Source organism: Monodelphis domestica, chromosome 7 (genome assembly GCF_027887165.1).
Source record: "Monodelphis domestica isolate mMonDom1 chromosome 7, mMonDom1.pri, whole genome shotgun sequence".
NCBI lineage: Eukaryota > Metazoa > Chordata > Mammalia > Didelphimorphia > Didelphidae > Monodelphis > Monodelphis domestica.
The window spans coordinates 277,769,363-277,790,774 of NC_077233.1; the positions used below are offsets into that span (position 1 = coordinate 277,769,363).

At 42.7% G+C, this 21,412-nt stretch overlaps 1 protein-coding gene across 8 annotated transcripts in view; it reads left to right on the forward strand.

The window, feature by feature from the left end:
* BAG1 (BAG cochaperone 1) overlaps positions 1-18,510 on the forward strand; it is a 58,245-nt gene extending 39,735 nt beyond the window's left edge. For 6 of the 8 annotated variants that reach the window (XM_016423769.2, XM_056804452.1, XM_056804453.1 and 3 more), the window contains 3 exons: positions 833-961; positions 8,194-8,256; positions 17,591-18,510. In XM_016423769.2, coding sequence (XP_016279255.2) covers positions 833-961; positions 8,194-8,256; positions 17,591-17,680 — 282 coding nt within the window. In that variant the 3' untranslated portion in view covers positions 17,681-18,510. The remainder of the gene's footprint in view (positions 1-832; positions 962-8,193; positions 8,257-17,590) is intronic. The other 2 variants (XM_001364282.5, XM_016423770.2) reach the window with 1 other exon arrangement.
* Positions 18,511-21,412: the final 2,902 nt, after the last annotated feature.

Here is a 21,412-nt window from a genome sequence, read left to right on the forward strand (position 1 = left end):
CCCCTCTTTCATCCTTATTAATCAAAGGGACTAAGGTCCCTTAAAGCTCTAAAACTCTATTTTTTTTTCTGTCTTGTCCCTTCCCTGGACATAGGAACCATATTCCCATAATGAATGCATGCAGGGACGAATAGCAAGGCTACAGAGCCTCAAGGAATTTATGCTGCCCACCTCATCTCAATCCTCCTGCCCCTCAATCCCTATCCCAGGTCTGTATCCCCACCCTCGAATAGTGGTATGAGCGAGAAAAGTCATTACAATTATTGAGTCATTGTGCAGACCTAAACCTTGCTTAGTGCTTTGGTGATGGCAAACATTTGTAGACAAGAGGGAGGGTCAAATTATAGGGATCAAGAACGGGTTTTTGTTTGTTTTTTTAGAGCCCCTCAAAAAATCATATGCAAAATCGGGAGCTTTCAAAGAAGAGTCTGCACTTGGGGGCAGCTAGCTGGCTCAGTGGATAGAGCCAGGTCTGGAGATAAGAGGTCCTGGGTTCAGATCTGGCCTCAGACACTTCCTAGCTGTGTGACCCTGGGCAAGTCACTTAACCCCAATTGCCTATCCCTTACCGTTCTTCTGCCGTGGAACCAGTACTTAATATTGGTTTGAATTCAGAAGGTAAGGGTTAAAAAAAAAAACAGATGAGCAGTCTGCACTAGGTCATGGCTGTTGTCCCAGCAACCGCCTTCCACTTTGGAATAAGTTATATAAAATCCAAATTTTCCCTCGTCCTGCTCACTAACTACTAGATTGCCTCTAAGGCCTCTAGTCCTTTATTCCCGTGCCCCGAGGCTCAGGTTCCCATACCTTGATCCCTTCTCTGCCTTTGTAGACTTACAATAACTACCAGGCCCCTCTTGCTGAGCAGGACTTCCAGTCCTCGACTCTCTCCTGCCCAACTCTCTTCCGTTGCTGCTTATGCCCCAAAGTGACAGAATCCGTTTCACCGGGATACCCAACGGTAGGTATCCTTTCTGGCGTTAGAAAAATGGAGTTGCTCATCATGGGCAGGTCAGCCGTGGTCGTGGCTTGTAGAGGTGACGTTCTCTTCCCTAATATTCAAGGCCTCCACGAGGTCTTTCTTCCACACACTTACAGATGCCATGATTTGAACTTAGCCTCCTGCTGAGAGACGCAGGTCAGTCACGGAGTCAGACAATGGCTATTCTCTGCTTGACCTCATTCCCTGACTCCCAGGGATACAGCCACCAGCGGACCCTAGCGCACCCTTTCTAGCTGTGTGACCCTGGGCAAGTCTCTTCAGCCCAATAGCCCATCCCTGTCCTTGGAATCAAAACACAGTTGGTAACGGTTTAAAAAGAAGGAAAGAATTCGTTGCTGTTTCCAGCTGTGAAAATTAGTAGACTAGTAATCCCATTTGGTGGTATCTAGATGACCCTTTTATGATTTCTTCCACCCTTGGAGGAAGCCCATTTCTCCAGGGTCCCATCTGTGGCCCGTGTCAAAAAGTCCTTCTTTTCTTCCCACTATGGAGTCCAGAGTAGATCCGTTTAAAGCCAGAGTGCGGCGATCACTGTTCGGCTATGTCCAACTCCTGGTGACCCCATGGACCGCAGCACGCCGGGGCTGTGGCAGAGATCCTGGAGTGCTCTGCTATGTCTTCTCCAGGACATTAAGGCAAACAGGCCTTGCCCACAGTCACACAGCAAGGAAGCCAGATTTGAACCCATCTTCCCCAGGCCCCATGCTCTATCCACTGAGCACGTAGCCGCCTCCGAGGCAAACAGGGGTAAGTGAATTCGCCCAGTCACACAGCTAGTAAGGGTGAGGCCAGATGGGAACTCGCCTTCCTGACTTCAGGCCCAGTGCTATCTCCACTGAGCCAGCTACCTGCTGGAGCCAGAGATTGTGGGTCTAAGTCTGATTCCAGCTCCAAATCTTTGGTTTTTCTAACCAATTACTTCCTTCCTCGACTTTATGTAAGCTTAGAAACTAGAAATGGTCTTCTTGCTGAAGGTATAAACTGAAATATCGTGGGCATATGTCCATCCTCAGTAGCTTTTAGGCGATGAATGACTAAATTAAAAAAAACCAACTTTCTTTTTTCTAAAAAGACACACAACTTGTTAATGTTTGTTTTAGAATCAGTACTAAGTATTGGTTCCAAGGCAGAAGACTGGTATGGGCTAGGCAGCTGGAGTTAAGTGGTTTGCCCCGGGGTCTCACCGCTAGGAAGTGTCAGAGGTTAGTTTTGAACCCAGGACCTCCCGTCTCCAGGCCTGGCTCTCTGTACCCCACCCCCAAGTTTTTCTAAGAACTGTAAGATAACTGTGAGGATCCACAATATCAGTTATTCGGGGAGAGTGTGTCCTTGGAGAAACGAGCTTTCTGAGTGTAAGAATTGCTAGCGTTTTTCTGTATATTGTAAATGGGCATCAGTAGGAAATACGGCATTTGAGGGTCTGTACAGAAGGCATAAAGGGAAGCAACTGAAGGATGAATTTGAATTGTCTCTTCTGCTTTTACAATGAGGTGGTTGAAATTCCTAAGGCCTTTCTAGGTCTGTTCTCGTCCCTTCTTCAACCTCCATGAGACGGACTTTCTAAGAAGCAATGAAATCGCAGCTTTCCAAAGGCTTAAGGGACCTTTGTTTGCAATAACCAAATGCAGGATCAATGAAGCTCTTTGGTTAAAAAGAGCCATTAGAACTGACCTGCAATATTCCTAGCCTAGATTAGTGGCCTCAAACCCAAATAGAAATGGGAGCCACTCATTCATCCATAAGGATCTCTGTAAGTTGAATACTGATTTAGTTGAAAAATGTTTTATTTTATCTTTATTATTTATAATTTCATTACTTTATTAAATATGTCCAAATTATATTTTAACCTGGCCTAGGCTGGACTTGGGAGTGTTAATGGGCCACGTATTTGACACCTTTGCCCTAGAACATGATGCCTAAACACTTAAATTTGGAGTGCAGGTTTGGTAAAATTAATGCATACCTGACTCTTAAAATGATGTTAGCATGTTATGGTAGTTTTCTACCTGGCCAGATTTCTGAACCTCTTTACTGGAGTGATCTAAATACTGGTGACCTCAAGTGCTTCAAGAAAGGATTAGCTGAAAAGATGGGAGAAGAAACTAGATGCAGAACTAGGAGAGTAACTCTTGTTTTACTCTTCCTGTCATGGACAGCTAGGTGGCACAGTGGATAGAGTGCTGGGCCTGGGGTCAGAGAGTCTCCTCTTTGTCAGTTCCAGCCTGGCTTTAGATACTTACGAGCTGTGTGACCCTGGGTAAGTCACTTAACTCTGTTGGCTTCAGTTTTCTCATCTGTAAAATGAACTGGAGAAGGAAATGGTGAAGCACTTCAGGATCTTTTCCAAGAAAATCCCAAATGGGGTCATGAAGAGTTGGACAAGCCTGAAAACAACTGAATAATAATAAAAAAAAGCAGAAATAGTAACCGATCTCAGACAAAACAAAAAGAAAAAAATAGACCTAATTTTCCTCTCTGTCATAATGAAAACCGTGGTCTTTTCTCCTCAAAGTCTTTCCTTTTTTCTCTAGCCATTCTAATTCTTCCAGGAACCACTGTGTGACTTTGGGCAAGTCCACCTTTCTGAACCTTGGTTTCCTGATCTATAAAATGAGATTGGATTAGATGGTCTCTAAAGTTGTATCCAGGTCTAAAACTATGGTCTTAGGGTAGGAAAGTAGAAAGAGTCCTGAGCAGAGAGCCTAGAGATCTTTAAGTTATAGCTTCACCATTTATTAGTAATTTCTTGGGGTCTCCGTTCCCTCATCTGAAAGATGAGAAATAATGATATTTATCACTATTTACCTAATGGGTGGTTATTCTTACGGAAGTGTTTTGTAAACCATTTAGCACTATAGAAGTATAGGTTGCTATTACCATCAGTGATAATATTAATATTTTAAAATAAATAACAATATTTAACAAATAAAATGTCTACTTTAATTACAGTTATCTATAAAAATTAAATAATCAAAACATATTAGTCCTGTTAGCACTATAATTATGGCTTTAAGGAAAGGGACTGAGTTCTGGAGATAGTAATTTGGGGATCAAAAGATTTCCCTAGACTAGGGATCCTTTCTGGATCTGGAAAGGAATAGCAGAAGAGTAGAAAGATCCTTGAACTTCTAGACCCCAGAAGAATGGGGTTCTTTTCCTGGCTCTGCCATTAACAAATTGTGGGTGACCTGGGGAGAGCCATCGCACTCCCTCCTCTCCAACCCTCACTCTCTACCTGGCAGATCCCACTGGCTGGGTTTTCTCAGCTGTAAAGTAAGGGTTGTATCGAAGGTCCCTCCAATCATCCTGCCACAGCAGTAGGATATGTATAGTAAATGGCTGACCAAAGTGGTCTAGGATCTAGATCATTGTCATAGTGTACTTTGCATTAATCATTTGGGTATCCATCAATCAGAACTAGAATTAATTGGGAGGTTTTGGTGAAAAGAGATGCAATGCCAAAGCAATGGCAGTAAATGGGAGCTGATACTAGGGGATGGGAAGGGCAGTGAGATGGCTCAGTGAATAAGGCACCAAGGTCTGGAGATGGGAGGTTCTAGATTCAAATTTGGCCTCAGATACTTCCTAGCTGTAGGACCTTGGCAAGTCATTTCGCCTCAATTGCCTAGCCCATCCTGCCCTTCTGCCTAGGAACCAATACTCAATATAAATTCTAAGATCGCATGATAAGAGTTTATAAGGGGGGAAAATGTGTATCTATTGGGGCAGCGAGGTGTCTCGGTAGATAGAGAGCCAGGTGGGATATCCTATGTCCAAATATGACCTCAGACACTAGCTCTGTGACTTTGGGAAAGCCACTTAACCCTCACTGCCTAGCCCTTTCCACTTTTACGCCTTGGAACTAATACTTAGTATAGATCCTAAAACAGAAGGTAAGTGTTTAGAAACAAAACAAAAACTAGCGTGGGCTAGTTCCCAGTAAGATGAACAGGCACAGGATCAAGTATAGAAGAAAAGAGAGGAGCCAGCCGTAAAGAATGAGTTTGATATTCATTAACACCTTCCCTGTATGTAAATGCAGGGAGAGGAGACATGCTAGGCAAGAGTACATACCTCTGAGGACCGTTAACAGTGAAATAGATACACGACTCAGATATAAAAGGTCTTATCATAAACAAATTCGAGAAGGAAAAGAGATGTTATACACACGGGAAAAATTTTTGGCCCAAGGGATAGAGAATAAAATGGACAATGGTGTGAAATAGTATCAGTGCAGTTAGATTTAGAAGGAAAATGGTGGGCTGGGGGGGAAAATCTTTGTAGCAAATTTCTCAATAAGGCTCTGATACCCAAGATATTTAGAGAATTGATCTGAATATGTAAAAAAGAAGAGCCATTCCCCAGTGATCAGTGGCCAAAGGTTATGTACGAATGGGTAGTTTTCAGAAGAAGAAACGAAAGCTAAATCAAATGACAAATATTCCAAATCTCTAATACTAAGAAAGATGCAAATTAAAACAGTTCTGAGGTTCTGTCTTTCATCTATTAGATTGGCAAAGATGACACAAATGGAAAAGGATAATTGTTGGAGGAACCATAAGAGGACTGATAGCCTAATGTACTCTCCAACTCATTCCCTTTGGTCCAGATAACCATTACTAGGTCTCTATTCTACAGGGAAAAGGACCCATATATGCAAAAAAAGATTTATAGCAACTTTTTCTATTGAAGCAAAAAAGTAGAAACAAGATGGGGAATGGCCAAAGAGGTATTTATAGTAGCTCTTTTTGTTGAAATTAAAAAAGTAAACAAATGACACCCCCTAGAAAATATTGGGGAATGATTGAACAAATTATGTTATACGAATGTAATGAAATAGTATCATACCGTAAGAAGTGATCAGACTCAAAGTGACCTGGGAAGACTTGTATGAACTGCTACAGAAAAGTGACCAGAGTCAAGAGAACACGACGTCTACAGTGCCCTCAAAGAAAACAGCCTGAACAGATTTCAGAACCCTCAAGGACGTTACTCGTCATCACGCTAGAAAACTGAAGCATGATTCTCACCTCTTAGAAGACAGTGTAGTGAGTTACACACTGAGACAACCAACGTGCGAATCTGTGTTGTTTTCATCATTTGGCACAAGGAAGGGCTCTTATTTTCTTACTGAAATGCTTTTTTAGTCTTCTCTGTTATTTTTTTTATCAATTTTTTTCTCTACAAGTCTGAGTATCCCTCAAGATTCCCTTCTATTCCCTCCATTCTGTCCTTGTTCTTCCCCTTCTCACTCTATACTGTTCCCCGTTGGTACTCTTATCATGGTTCTCACTAGTTCAATTATCATCTTTACGTAGGTGATTCCCAAATCGATATATTCAGCCTGAATCTCTCCCAAGTATAGTTCTGGCTGCCTGTTGGACCTCTCATGACTTTACATGTCTCAGCTAGTCCATCATTTTTCTGCCAAAATCGATCCCTTTTCTGGATTTCTCTCTCTCTCTCTTGAGGTCACTATTGTCCTTGAAGTCACCTCCATTTAGACCCTCAGACTCAACTTTGATGTTTCCCTTTCCACTCCATACGTTTGATTGCTGGCTAAAATCTTATTTCTCCCTTCTCTTCTCTGCTCTTTGGGCCTTCATCTGAAGTTTAGACCCTTATCCTCCCACAATAACAACTGAAGAAAAGACATCTCCTTTCAGCCTATCAGTATCAAAATGATGGGTATCAATGAATTGAGGCAATAATAGTACAGGACCTGGTAGATTTAAGATAAGGCTGGGAAGGGCAGCCAGGTAACACAGTGGTTAGAGCACCAGGCCTGGAATCAAGAGGACCTGGGTTCAAATTTGAATTCAAACATACCCTAACTGTTTGACTCTGGGCAAGTCACTTAACTCCAACTTTTGCCTAGCCCTTCCCCTTTTTCTGTGTTAAAACTGATTCTAAGATTTCATGAAAGCACTGGCATAAGCTGGAAGAATGGGGAGAAAGGGAAGGAGAAAATGTCAATTGCAAAATGTCAGAAAACGATTGTTAAAAATTGTTTCATGTAATTGAAAAATATAAAATTTAATTTAAAAAAGGAAGAATTGATACTAAGACTGAAGGTAAAGATTAAAAAAAAAGAAGATAAGACTGAGAGCAGAAAATTAGAGGCCAGATATGAGTGTGACCCCTGCTAAAGGAAATGTTGAGAAGCCATTGTTTAAGGTAGAACTGGACCTGGAAAAATAGCCCAGAGTTAGTGTGTCCCTGCGTCCCAGCAGTCATTTGGGTTCTATTTATCCATGGTTTCCTTAACCATAAAGTATATTGGACTGGATAATCCCGAAAGCTCCTTCTATCCTAAAATGCTAATGCCTCTGGGACAGAATAAGAGTATATTGAAACAAAGGAGGCAGTCAAGAATGAAGAAGACACAGAAATGAGAAAGCAAGGACATGTGATAGGACTTTTACTGGAACCAAGTAATCCATAGACATTCAAAGAGAAATATCCAACAGAGGAACTCATTGACTAGCAAAGTGAGCTAAACTAAGCCCTCTTTTGCTCTAACAATTGTCCCATGGCCAAAGTTCTCTATATCAGCATGCTACGCTCAGACCCTTGACTCAGCTCTGGCCACTTAACAGTCTATTCTGTCAATAACTTGGAAACCCAGTCATTACGCAGCAGCCTAGAATAGTTCTAGGTGTTCCGTGTGTGACTGTATAATTCACAAAAGCGGAACATACAGTTCCTGCCCTTACTGAATCTGCAGTGTAGATGTCAAGACAATACATGTTAATAGGCTTTGCCTGTATGGTACAGGCAAAGCAAGAGAAGGGAGATACCACGTGGGTTGGAGCATCCTTTTGGAGCCTATTGCCAGTTGCAATATGCATTTGTGGAGAGAGTTCCCACCTCATGAAATGGCAGGCTCTTAACATTGGCATAAACTTCATTTATTAAAACTGGATGATAAGATTATAGGTCTGGAGTTAGAAGAAACCTCAGAGACCAACTACTCCAACCCCCTCATTTTCCAGATGAGGAAACTGAGGCCAAGGGAGGTTAAGGGACCTGCCAATATCATCAAAAGAGGTGTTTGAATCCAGAGCCTTGGGAGCAAGTGTTCTTACTACATGACCTCGAAATCCACAGTAGTTGTTTTCAGATACAGTATTATTTTTTGTGGTGATTTTATTAAGGATTATTTATTTAATAACTTTATATTTCTGCAGACTCTTCCAGAGAATTTCAGAGACTGTAGACTGAAAAGGAAGGGATTGGTGAAAAAGGTTCAGGTAAGTAATGAGGAAGATGTCAGATCTCTGTCATTTTCTGTACGTTAATAGACAACATTCAGTAGTGGGCCTATATCCGACATTGGCCGAGGGGCAAACATTAGAAAATACCTCCTGGGATCTTTCTGGTTTGGATTTGTCAATTCACCTATTTAGGGAAGACTAGAAGCCGAAGGGGAATCCAGTTCCTTGGAGCTCTCTTACCTAGCTGTTCTGTTACAGACATGGTTTGGGAGTGTGACCCAATTTCTAATGGTAGGAAAACTTCCCTGAAGGAAACAGATTATCCATGTTTCCGGTTATTACCATTTATAGTCAGATAATTGAGGGTTGACTCCAGCTCACTAACTTGAGACATTTCCATCGATTCACACATACCAAGGTCATAGATCTATTCAGGGCGAAGAGGATCCTTACCAGAGAGCTCTTCTTCTCTCTTTATAGATGAGGGAACTGAGAAAACTTGCTCAAAGTCACACAAATGACAGAACTAGAAACTGAACCCACGTCTTCCCACTCAACACTCAGCAATCTTTCTATTACACCAGGCTGATGTACGGAGCTGGGCTTTGATGAACTAATCCTCCAGATACAAAGCTCTCTGTAGAGAAGCCATGATTAAAAAAATACAAACCCTTCATCTCATTAGCAGAAGATGGCAGCCTAAGTGTAGGTGGTGCTGTGGGAGTGTTGAGAAACAGAAGCTCTTAGCTGCTCTTTGAGGAGAAGTAGCTTAGGAAGAAGGGAGGGTTAAAGGCACCGGGACCAGGTACATCAAAGGTGTCTGCCCTTTGCTTGATGAAGCACTAAAGTGGGCCCACATGTCTGATGAATAGGGTAGTCACTGGGCTTGAGGAGGCCCTGCTCCGGCAGGGCTCGAGGGCCAGGCTCCAAAATGGGATCCAAGTTAGCATAAACTGAAAGACCAGGCCAAACTTGTGCCAGAGTATCTGGAGCACCAAGAATCCAAGGGTTGAAATAGAAGTGGGAAAACCACAGCTAGGTAGCAGGCCTAGAGTGACAGGAGGGTTCAAATCAGACCTCAGACTTTCTAGCAGTGTGACCCTGGGCAAGTCACTTAAACCCCACTGCTTAACCTTTACTGCTCTTCTGCCTTGTAACTAATACTTAATATTGATTCTAAGATGGAATGAAGAGTTTAAAAAAAAACTTAAAGTATATTAAAAGTGCTTACCCAATATGTGCAAGGCACTACAAGAAGAGAGTCATGGGAGTAGGTAGCAAGTGAAAATGGGGCATCAAAGAGCTGAGTATTGGCTGATTCATTCTGTGTCCCCAGAGCTTCAGTATTTGTATGGTGGTAACATTCATTCTCTACCTTTATCCTGTGCTAGTATGCACTGTGATCTCAGACTGGGTCCTTAGCACTTCCTTCTCCCTCTATTTTAACAAGATCCAGGCACCATTTGAAGGCTTATGGCTGACATTAAGCACTAGTCCTGGCTAGGCAAAGATGGCAATGGGGGCCAGTGTATTCCCTGACCTTCCACTCTTACTTTTCTCTTCTCTTTTTATCGTTCTTTCTCCTTTCAAAAACAGAACCTCAGAGTTGGAAGGGATCTCAGAGACCATCTAGCCCAGTGATGGCTAACCTTTTAAAGACTGTGTGCCATGCCTCATCCACCTAGAGACAGTGTGCCATGGTCCCCCCTCCCCAAGTGGCCTTATCCCAGACAGGGGAGGGAGAAAGTGCTCCCATTGGGTTGCTGGGTAGAAGGGCGGGTGAAGTGAGAAATGGCCTTCAGGTGTGGTGGAAAGGAAGACGGGAACAGCTCAGTGGCCTGAGCTCCCTTGTCTTTCTAGTTAATGAACTCTGGTGGGTGACAGGTGCATGCCCTTTTTGGCACCCATTCCATAGGTTCAACATCATGGATCTATTCCAACCCATGTACCTGAACAGAAATTCCTATGACAACATTCCTGATAAGTGTTAATTATATTTTTTCTCCTTATATTTATCCTGTGTATACTTATTTATAAATGTGTAAGTATGTATTTATAACTATGTAAAATGCATTTTGAATATATGATAAATTTGTGTGTATTGAATATATATATTTATATACTTTTTAATTTATAATATTATGAGGGGAATGGAAATACATACATAGATATTTACTTTTCATCTCCTTAGAACAGAAACTCCTTGTAAATAGAGATCATTTTTATCTATTATATTTGTGTCTTCAGTGCCTACCACATGCTTGGTACTAAAAAAGAAGCTAAATCAAAAAACAAAGCTAATCACAAAGAATGTGCACGCAATTACAACATATCTATATGCAAAACATGACACAAACTGATTTTTAGGGATCTTGATTGTAAGGGGTAAATTTAGGGGTTTTTGACTAATGTATTCTACTTATGGTTGCCAGGGATTAATTCAAATCCCAATAAAAATACTCAAGTCAGTTTGGGATTTTTATGGTGGTTTAATTAATATAGAGGGAAGGAATTAAGAAGAAGAGAGAGGGAAAAGGGTATAAGGTTTCTCTGGCCTAGCCTGAGCCAAGGGGAATTTCAGAGACCTTGGTCCTCCAAGATTTAATCTAGTTCATCTTCCAGCCATGAGACCGCCTCCGAAATTAGGGGCCTCCTAGGAGGATAGCATTTTAGGAAAGGTAAAGGAAAAAAAAGGAATCAGCTTAAACTCTGAGAGAGCTCAAGGAAGATGCCTCACTTGACCCACGCCAAGATGCCAAGACACCAAAATGCTGCCACGAGCCACACTGCTATTTGAACCCAATGTCTCTGAGAGAGAGACCCCGAGCTCAACATCTCCACCACCAAAAAGAGCCCGACAAGAGGAAGTGACGTGAATATATAGACTTTTTTTACATCACTTCCTGCGTCTCACATGTACCAATGGTAGCTTAAGCTTGACTTAGGACAGCCCAGGGTTCTGTCAGCTGTTTCTGATTTGTCATTTGCTAGCACATGTCTGTCATAGGTCATCCTTCTTAACATTTAATCCTTAAGTAGGGGTGTAGACATACCTGATTGCTAGACTAAGCAGGGTGGAGGAAATCTAAAATTCACATGATGTAAATAAGCAGGAATCCACATTTGCAAAATGCAAAAACTGTAAATAAAGTTCTTGCAAAATCCCAGATGGAGGGAAAGGACCAAAAGACCTTTCTGTCCAGCTGACATCAAAGTCAGAACTCATGTATATATGTATAAACACAGTGTGTAAATGTTGTACAATGTAAATTACATATATTATGAACTACTAAAACCAATAGATTTAGGAATAAGATAGCACTAACAGTACATAGGGTAAAGTACCTAGTATAATGCAAGATTAGGGACAGAATAGCTTAGGGCTAAGGGATGTTAAATTTCAAAAACTAGCAAGGGTAAGGGACAGAATAGGGCATAAAATAAGTATTAAGAGTAAGTAAGATACCAAATGTTGTATTAGATAAGAGCAGGACTAACAGTAAGACAGAATAGTATCAAGTTTTGCAAGTTTGCATTGTTAAAGAAAAGTAGAAGTAGGAAATTGTTACAGTAGGCACAAGTTGATTGATACAAAATTTTGTTAAGGGACAATGTCCAAAACCTGTTTTCTGAAATGTTCCAAATCCACGTACCCCCAAGACACAGCTCTCCTAGCCCAGCTTTCCATAAATCCTTCTTAGATTTAGTGTTAGCCAAGTAGTGTAGAAATGGGTTAAGAAGATAGATTTTTTCTTTCCCTTTGGGGGTAGAATAAGAACATGAGATAGCCAGAATTAGATTTAAGAATTAGATTTTAGATGACTTAATCCCAGTGCATCTCTGGCTAAGAATGCACAAGACGAGAAGTGGGATCTATTGGGATTGGCAAGGAGGGCTTTGGAATTCTACGGATTGACTGACAGGAGCTGGAGAGGCAATTTGAACAGCGAGGGATTATGGGAGACAACGTTGGCTGGGAGACTTCTGAAGAGCCCTAGAGGGCTTCTATGTCAGGATTGAAAGCTGAAAGTTTCAGCTTCTGAGTGGCTGAAGGCCCAGGCCTCTCCCTCCTCCCTCCCCCCACCCCCCTAGCCATGAGAGAAGACCCAGATTTCCTGCCTTTAATTCCTGAAGCTGTTTTCTCCAAAGAAAGCCTCCTACTGTTTCCTCTACTTGCTACTAAGATCTCTGTTCCTGAGGAGGTGCTGGAAAAGACTCACAAAACCCGAGCCTAGCCCTCTTGGCTTCTCCCGATTTCTCCCTGCCTTCCCTGAACTGATTTAAGATTTCGTCTTTAGGATGTACTCGCGTAGAGCTCATAAGAGAGTAGCCAGTGGGGAAAGGGGCTGAGGCGGTTGTGGCCTCTTGATCCAGCTGCTGTGGGAGTAACCCAACAGGGCAACTTCCTCTCATTTTCCTTCAACCTGTTTACCCCACTTCCCTTCAAATAAACCCTTTTTCAGGTCAGATTTGGGGTTGGCCTATCTCTACAACAAGAAGGGTGTGTAGGTGATTGGGACCGAGCCCAGTCTCTTTCTGTGGCAAGGCTGAGCATACTTCTCCATTGAGGAAGGTAAATCAGAAGCCTTCCTCAGAAGTGGCTGACGGGAATTGACATCTCATCCCCTCAGCTTTTGCTCTCAGAGGGACTCATCGGGGTAGAGTCTGTTTAATATCCCTCGAGAAAGGAGAGAGAGGAATTCACCCGAGGGAGGGAGAGATCCTGCCATCTTTCCCTCTCTCAACAGAGTTTACCTTAGCCCCGTTTCCTGATCACTTGGCCCTCTCAACTCCCCACTGGTGTTACATCTCAACCAGCGAAACCAACCAAACAAACCCTTTATTCAAAAAGAAGAATCCCCCTTCTTTCGTGCAGTACCCTTCAGGAGCTGAAGACTTTTTCTTTTTTAATTACAAAAATTTTAAACACTTACCTTCTCTTTTAGAATCAATATGAAATGTTGGTTCCTAGTCAGAAGAGCAGTAAGGGCTAGGCAGTGGGGGGTAAGTGACTTGCTCAGGATCACACTGCTAGGAAGTGTTTGAATCCAGATTTGAACCCAGGACCTCTTGTTTCTAGGTCTAGCTCTCAATCCACTGAGCCACCCAGCTGCCCCCAGGAGCCTAATATGTATTTGTACTCGCTTGTTGATTGACATCTAGGTTCAGCTTGAAGACATGTGGGGACCGAACCCACCACCTCCAATGTTAGCCCATTCATTTTTTGAAAGCTCTCATTTTTAGGAAAACTTTACTTACAATGAAGCAAAATCCACATCTAGCTTCTACCTGTTGCTTTTAGGTCTGCTCCTTGATGCCAAATCTTGCAAGTCTGATCTCTTTTCTATGCAACAGCCCTCCGAATGCTGATTTCCTTCTGAGACCTTACAGCATGGTGCATCTCCCCCATGACCCTCGCCATCTTGCCTCCCTTCCTCTGAAGGTTTTGCAATTTATCAATGTTCTTTATCAGTTGCAGTGCCCAAAATGAACGCGGTAGTCCGGATGTGTTCTGATTCCTCTAGACTTCACTCTCCACCTCCACCCTACCTAGAATAAGTACAGAAAGACTGTTGCCTCCTTATTCTAGGCTACCTGCTTCTTTTAATGCTGCCTAAGAGTATGTCGGTGTATTTGGCTGCTATTTTAAACTGTGGCTGTATCTCATGTTTTCATATTTCGTGCTTTCAGAAATTCCACCATCACTTTTCAGAACAGATGTCTTTTGTTTCTAGGTTTCTAGATATTCTAGATATATCATTTCAAGATATAGCTCCCCGCCCTATCTCTGTCAATGGAATTGATTGATGGTCATTCATGCAGTGCTAGATCTATCTCCCTTGCTGTCATAACCCATAGCTCCCCCTCTTCATTTTGTCATCACGGCATGAGACATGTTGTCATATGCTTTGCTGAAATCTAGGAATCCTAAGTCTACAGCATTCCTCGGAAATACCCTTATCAAAATAAGGACTTGGAATCAAGAAGACCTGGGCTCAGGCCTTATCACTGACACATTTACTAGCTGTGTGACCTTGGGCAAATCACTTAACCCTTCTGAGCTTCAGGCACCTCTTAGAAAGAAAAATGACAGTTGTGTGGTGTGATTGCTGTCTTCAGTTGCCTTTGGTTAGTAAATTCCTACAAATTTCTAATTAAAAAAGAAAGAAGAAAGACTATTCTCACCTGTGGTTTGGGAGGTTTTGAATAAAAAAACAGCTTTCAGCCTCTCTTCACTTCATCCTTTCTCTTTTCCTTTTTCCCCATATTGACAGAGCTTCTGATCTCTTCCCCCCCCTCCCCCCCTTCTTGCCTTGCTCAGTTTCATTGTTTTCTTCTGGTTTTGGAAGAAAAACTCTGTTTTCTTCATTTTAGGCAAAATTGAGATTTATTAAGATGGATGTGGGACATCTTGTCTGGGCCTCATCTCTCTCTCTCTCTCTCTCTCTCTCTCTCTCTCTCTCTCTCTCTCTCTCTCTCTCTCTCTCTCTCTCTCTCTCTCTCCCTCTCTCTCTCTCTCTCTTTCTCTCTCTCCCCTCCAATTCCGGTGTTCAAATTTTGCCACATCTTAAACATTTATTACTTTCCTTTACTGTCATATCAGCTGTTTTAATTTGAATTTCTTTAATCAAGAATGATTTAAAACATTTTTTTGGCCATTTGTCAATTGGGGAATGGCTTACATTCTTATACATTTGATTCTGATCTTTAGGTATTTGAGAAATGAGGCCTACATCAGAGAAATTTGTTATAAACATTTTTATGGATGGGGTTTCTGATACTGTTGCTCATAAGCCTCACCAGTGTGGGTGTCCCATTGATTATCAGCTTGGGTTAATTAGCCATCCCAGAGCCTTGACATCATCATTCTTTCCTTGTATATAGGAGAGTAAACATGGCCAAAGGATAAGTTCATATTGCCATCTCCCAGTTTCTGGAAGTCCTTTTGGCTTTTCATGAATTCTCTCCAAGTGTAAGTCTCTCTTGTTGTTCAGTCATGTTTGGTGCTTTGTCAATCCTTGGACCATACTGTACAGGGGGTTTTCATGGCAAAGACACTAGAGTGGTTTGCCATTTCCTTCTTGTTTTTCTCCATTAGAAACATGTTTTTATTTTAAAATATTTGTCCATGTTTACATTCCTTTTGCACTAGAATAAGGCAGAGGGTCACAGAGCTAGTAAGTGTCTGAGGCTGGATTTAAACTCAGATCTTCCAGACTCCTGCTCCATCACCCTATCCCAAGCCACCGATCTGCCTCCTACTCTTTACTGGCTCTCCTGTCAGTGCCTCTGCTGAGTCCTGAAGTCACCTTTCCTTGCTGTCTAGACCCTGCCACCAGCCACTGCTGCTCTAGTGGGCACTGGTGCTGACTGGTCCAACCATATCTTCTGCCCTTTCAAAATTCAAAATTAGTGGTGGGTAAGGGGTGAAGAGAGCCCCGGGATGCATGGTCACACATCCATTATTTCATTCAAGTTTCCTGGTAGCCTTGGGAAGCAGGCAACAATAATGGGAATCATGAGACTTCATTTTTAAAATTTTTGGGCTTGGATTCAAGATCTGGGTTCAGATCTTGCCACTGATATGCTAGTTATGTGACCTTGGGCCAATCATCCTTCTGAGCTTCAGGCAACTCAAAAATTTAACTATTTAAGCCACAAGCAGAATGAAATTCCTTTCATGGCAGTGGAAGGAATTCCTGCCTTGATGAAATCAGACAGATCCTTATCAATCAGTCAATCAATCATTCAGCAGGCATTTATTAAGAGCCTCCCATGGGAAGCAGCTCAGTAGATAGAGAGTCAATACTTTACAATTCAGATTTGACCTCCTAAACTTCCTAGGTGTGTGACCCTGGGCAAGTCACTGAACCTCCATAATTTTACCTCTTTTCTGCCTCAGGACCAATACCCAGGACTGATTCTCAGACAGAAAGTAAGAGTTTAAAAAACAAGCTTTGATTCTGAATGCCAGTCCAAGTTTTGAACAGTGACCTTGGGCAAGACACTCAGACTTTTCTGACACTCCGCTGCTTCTTTGCTAAGTTCTGGAAGAAGGAGAAGCTCCCCCATTCACTGCCACTGGACCCGACATTTCCTCACTCTCCCTCCCCACCCCAGCTGCCCTTTCCATAGAGATGCTGGGATGGGAGAGGGCCCGAGGAAAGAGACTCCAATCCTGGCAATGAGTTTTCCAAATGAGGAACCACAAATAAAATCACTTGTGAATTCCTGTTCCACATTTCTGCCCACTTTTCTACTGTTTAATGTCTTTCTCCTCCCCACCCTCCCCCCAACACTTTCTAAGGCAGAAGAGCAATAAGAGATAGGCAACTGGGGGTGAAGTGACTTGCCCAGGTTTACACAGCCAGGAAGTGTCTGAGGCCAGATTTGAATCCAGGACCTCCCAGATCCAGGTCTGGCTCTCAATCCACTGAGCCTCTTGCCACATGTTTCCCACTAAGGTCTTGAAATCTGGCTTCCTTTCCCATCCCTCAGCTGAAACTAGCCTTTTCCTCAGGTGACCAGGGCCTGTCTTTCTGCTTTTTTTCTGATTTTGTCCTTGTTCCATTGCCTTGGACACAGATGACCTTCTATTGGTGTGACTGCTCCTTGGTGGCCTTTCTTTCCTGCCTGCCCCCTCACTATGGACTTCATTGTCATGGCTCAGTGCGGGCTCTCTGCTCGCTCCATGCTTGGAGCACTTGGCCTGCCACCTGAGCTCCTCCCAGCACAATGCCACCTTGTGCTTGTGCCAGCTGCCCCGGCATGAAGCCCTTCAGTGCTTTGAACACATACAGTTAGGGTAGCTTGTCCCTCCCCTTAGAATGGGAGCTGCTTGAGGCCAGCGATGGCTTTTTGCCATTTTTTGTGTTCTTGGTGCTTTAGCGCCAGGGCCAGGTATATAATGGGCATCTAAGAAATGTGAGTCTTTGTTATTATTTTTTTAAAACTTTTACCTTCTGTCTTATAATTGATACTGTATATTTTTTCCAAGGCAGAAGGGTTGTAAGGGCTAGGCAGTGGGGGTGAAGTGACTTGCCCAAGGTCACCCAGCTAGGAAATGTTTTGTTTTTCTAAGCAGGAATGGCCTCTCTTTTCCTCTCTACTTCTCAAGTTCCTGCATCCTTCAAGGTCTGCCTCAGGGTCCCCCTTACTTTGATTGGTGATCTCTCTTAAAACTCCTTTATTCTGTGTCATTCTGTATCATGATGAATTATTTCCTGTAGGTTAGCTCGTCTCCTCCACCGTTTCCTGTGATTTCTTTGACAAGTGAAGGGCCTACCAGAGCCCCAACAGCAAGTGATGGGTGATGACCACAGACTGGCTCAATGTTGCCTCACTTTGCCTCGTGTTTCTGTTTCCACAGGCCTTCCTAGCTCAGTGTGACACAGTGGAAAGAAGGATTGAACAAGAAACAGATAAGCTGCAATCAAAAAATTTGGCCCTGGCTGAATGAGAATTGTGTGTAAATTGGAGGGTGAGGGTGCAATTGCTCTGAACAAGAAGAAAAGTTTACTCTATTTTGTAACACATGCCTATCTTTCTTTTGAGATCATGCTGGTTTTACTGTTTGCCCTTTGGGAGCTGGTTCTAAATAGCACATTTCCTCCTCAAACCCACCCTCCGTAGGGCCTTGAGTTGTCTCCGTATGTCCTGATCGTCCCACAGACAGACTATTTTACTCTACCTAGTTATACCTTTGCAGGTCTCCGGGGGGCAACAGCATTGCAGGGCCAGGAGGAGAAAGCTTTTCTTCTCCAACAGTCTAAGGTTAGGGGTGGCTATTTGTGTCTTTTGTCAGATCCCTGGAAGCTGATTTGGCCACCTGCTAGCCTCAGACTTCATGGGGAGGGACTGAGCAGGTGAGATTGAAAATCTAGTGACTCCTACACAGATGACTGCAAAACAGATCAGTAATCCAAGACCTGCAAATGGGCAAAGGAGTCTCCCCAGTGCTTGGTGCTGTGTTAGCGTCCTGTGGAAACCTCTTTGTCATTCCACACGGCCCTGACCAACTGGGCTAATGGGTTCTAGGAGCCCAGAGCAGCCCAGAAGCCTGGTTCCAAAAGGGAATTTGGGGAGAAGTAGAGAAATGTAGCATCATGACCTTTGCAGCCAAAAAGGGACTAAGAAACAGAAACCCCAGAAGCAGGCAATGTGGACTTTCTTCAAGGACATCGATTTTGTTTCAGCCCATCTTTTGCGATAAATGTTTTTCTTCACTTCTCATTATAAGATTATTATTTTATTATTATTAAAACGAGTTCAAACAACAGACCAAACAAACAGACCTGGGAGTTTTTCTTTCTTGTTTAAAAATAGAACAATAATCATTGTATATTATTCTAATGGGATTTTTTTCCCCCCAACCTTTCCCTTCTGTACTAGAATCAATACTAAGTATCAGTTCCAAGGCAGAAGAGCAGTCAGGGCTAGGCATTGAGAGGTTAAGTGACTTGCCCAGGGTCACACTGATAGGACGCATCTGAGGTCAGATTTGAATCCAGGACCTCCCATCTCTAGGCCTGGCTTTCAATCTGCTGAGCCACCCAGCTGCCCTTGATAATGTTTTTTATAAGTAAGATGTGGCCAATATGAATTTTCCTAACCTAGAAATCTGCCCTCACTGAAGATTCTAGTTGAACAGAGTCCAAGTTATGCACATACTTGATAGTGTTGTTGTCACATCTGGATTCTGATCCCCCAGATCGGGCGGGGGGCTTGTGAAGAGTCATGGTATAAGGTGGAGGGGATTGGGGCCGGCCTGTATGTCTGGAGTGGAAATGAATGAACCCCACAGAGGGCTTTGCTGATTAGTTTAAAAACTGGATGAACCCATCCTTTGAGCTGATTCTCCAGGCTAGTCCAAGTGCTCAAAGTAATTCCATGTAAATTCACCCTGTTTGGCTTTACTTGGGAGCAGAAAGAAGCAAGGAGGGAGTAGTTGAGAAGACTGGTTCATTCAGGCCTTGGAAAAGGCTCAGTTCTTGCTCTCTGCTCTCTTCTTCCTCATTCTTTAAAGGGTTTTTAGATCATTAACTTAGCACCTATCCACAAATTCAAACACTTCAATACATGAAGAATTTAAAAGTTGCCTGTTAAACTATTAACATTAAAAATGACATATTATAAAATACATATAAAGATGTAGGGCAGCTAGGTGGGACAATGGATAGAGCGTCAGTCTAGCTGTAACTATGGGCCTCCTATACTGTACCAGCATTCAGGCTGATGAATAAATCTAGAAAAAAATGTGTCAGGAAATTCAGAGTCTGCACAATAAGGACCCTTCTGGCTCCTCAAGCTTATGGAATCCCCAAGAGTTCCTCTAGCCTCACTTAGCAGTCCTGAGCCATCCAGATCTCTTGAGGGACGTTGCAGACTAGTCTCCTCAGGGCCAAGGCCAAGGATCCTGGTCATCCTAACTGTAGACCCCTGAGGAGGCCAAAGGCCACCAGCCTGAGTCTTACGGTGTTCCGGAGAGAGGAGAGAGTCACCAGTAGCCAGGTCACTCTTAGGAGACCCCAGTAGGTCCCCCCATTGGGACGCTTCTGTTTACATTGGCATTTGGGGGCAGACTGCTGAGAGAAGGGGCATCCTTGCTCAGTGGTAAAGGCGGAAGAGAACTCCCATGGGTCAGTTAACAAGCATTACCAAATGGTTTAGTAGCTAATTCAACTTAAACTTCTCGAAGAAGCAACCGAACTTTATTCATCAAAGCATCTAGACCATATTCTCCAAGAACAAAGCATCCGCTTGGTTCTGATCGTTTTCTTTCATGCCTCCACACATTCCCTCTGCCTCGCTGGAAGCCATGTGCCTTCCTCTGGGCTAGCGGTCAGTCTCTGCCCTCAAGCCAACCTAGCCTTACCTGAGTCTCAAATGTGGAAAATGCAGGAACCAGCCCTAGTGAAACCTTTGGTGTGTTTTTCTACCTTTAGCAATTTAGCTATTCACTACAAATGTGGCTTGTTTTCTTTCAAAGTGACTGCTAATGAAATCATGTTGCTTGCCTTCTCAAGGGATGGAGAGACTCAAAAAATTTTTGATGAATTAAAAAAATGTAATGGGAAGTATTCAAGAAAATAAATGAAATGTTTTATAAAATTACTGATAAAGTTGCTTATTTTTCACCTCTTTTCAGAGGGCCCTCGTAGGTTTCTGAATTGTTTAAGAATACACACCTGTTGCTCGCTACCTGATAACACACAAGTGCTTATCTTATTATTGAAAAATAACTTATAGGGAAACAATTTACTCAAAACAGCTTAGCCATAAAATAGAGGCTTAAACCAAAATGGAATCATTTGTGCTAAGTTGACAAATTTTTTTATTAAAGTAATAAAACTTATTCTCACTACCTTATCAGTTGTAATAAATTGGCAAACATATTCCTGCTACCTCACAGTGGTACAAAAACTTACCCTTACTAAACTCTGGACCTACAAAGAAAGGCAGAAATAGCCCCTGCCTTCCACAGGTTAAATAACTGTTTAGAAGATAGACACAGAGTAGACAGAGGGTAATCAAGGCGCTAGCAGCTGGGGTGACCAGGAAAAGGCCAAGATTGGAGCTATCTTGAAAGAAGCTAGAAAAAACAAGAGGTGTAAGTGAGGGGACCTGTTGTTACATATATGGCGGACAGTCAGTGCAAAAGCAAAGGCACTAAATGGACCGTCTTTCTAGTCTTCAGTTTTGTCCATATTCAGTCATTCATTCAGGGGACCATTAAATATTTTCCAAAGGGGAACTTTTCATGGATGTAAATTATCCCAGTTCTCAGCTTGCAGTAAAGAATAACTTCTTGGAGAGCTGCCCAACACCAGAATGCATTGCTCTGAGAAGTGGTGAGTTCCTATCAAGAGAGGCTCTTGAACAGAATCTCAAGTAGGAGGGCTTGGTTCTTCAGGAAAAGATTAGTTAGATTAGATGACCTTCTGGGTCTCTGAAAATTCTAAGACTCTTGGATTTTAAGAGTGACCCAATCGACAAATCTCTACCGGATTTGCTTTCACTCTCTGAGGAAGTGCCTTCCTGAATCCAGAAAAGGTCACACTCTGTAACCTCAGGAGTCCTTATATAAATTTGAGAAAGGAAGACCACAACCCCTTTGGGTCCAGTCCTAAATGACTTGCAGCTCAATTAATTTCTCTTGCACTCAATTTCCTCGTCTGTAATAGAGCATTGG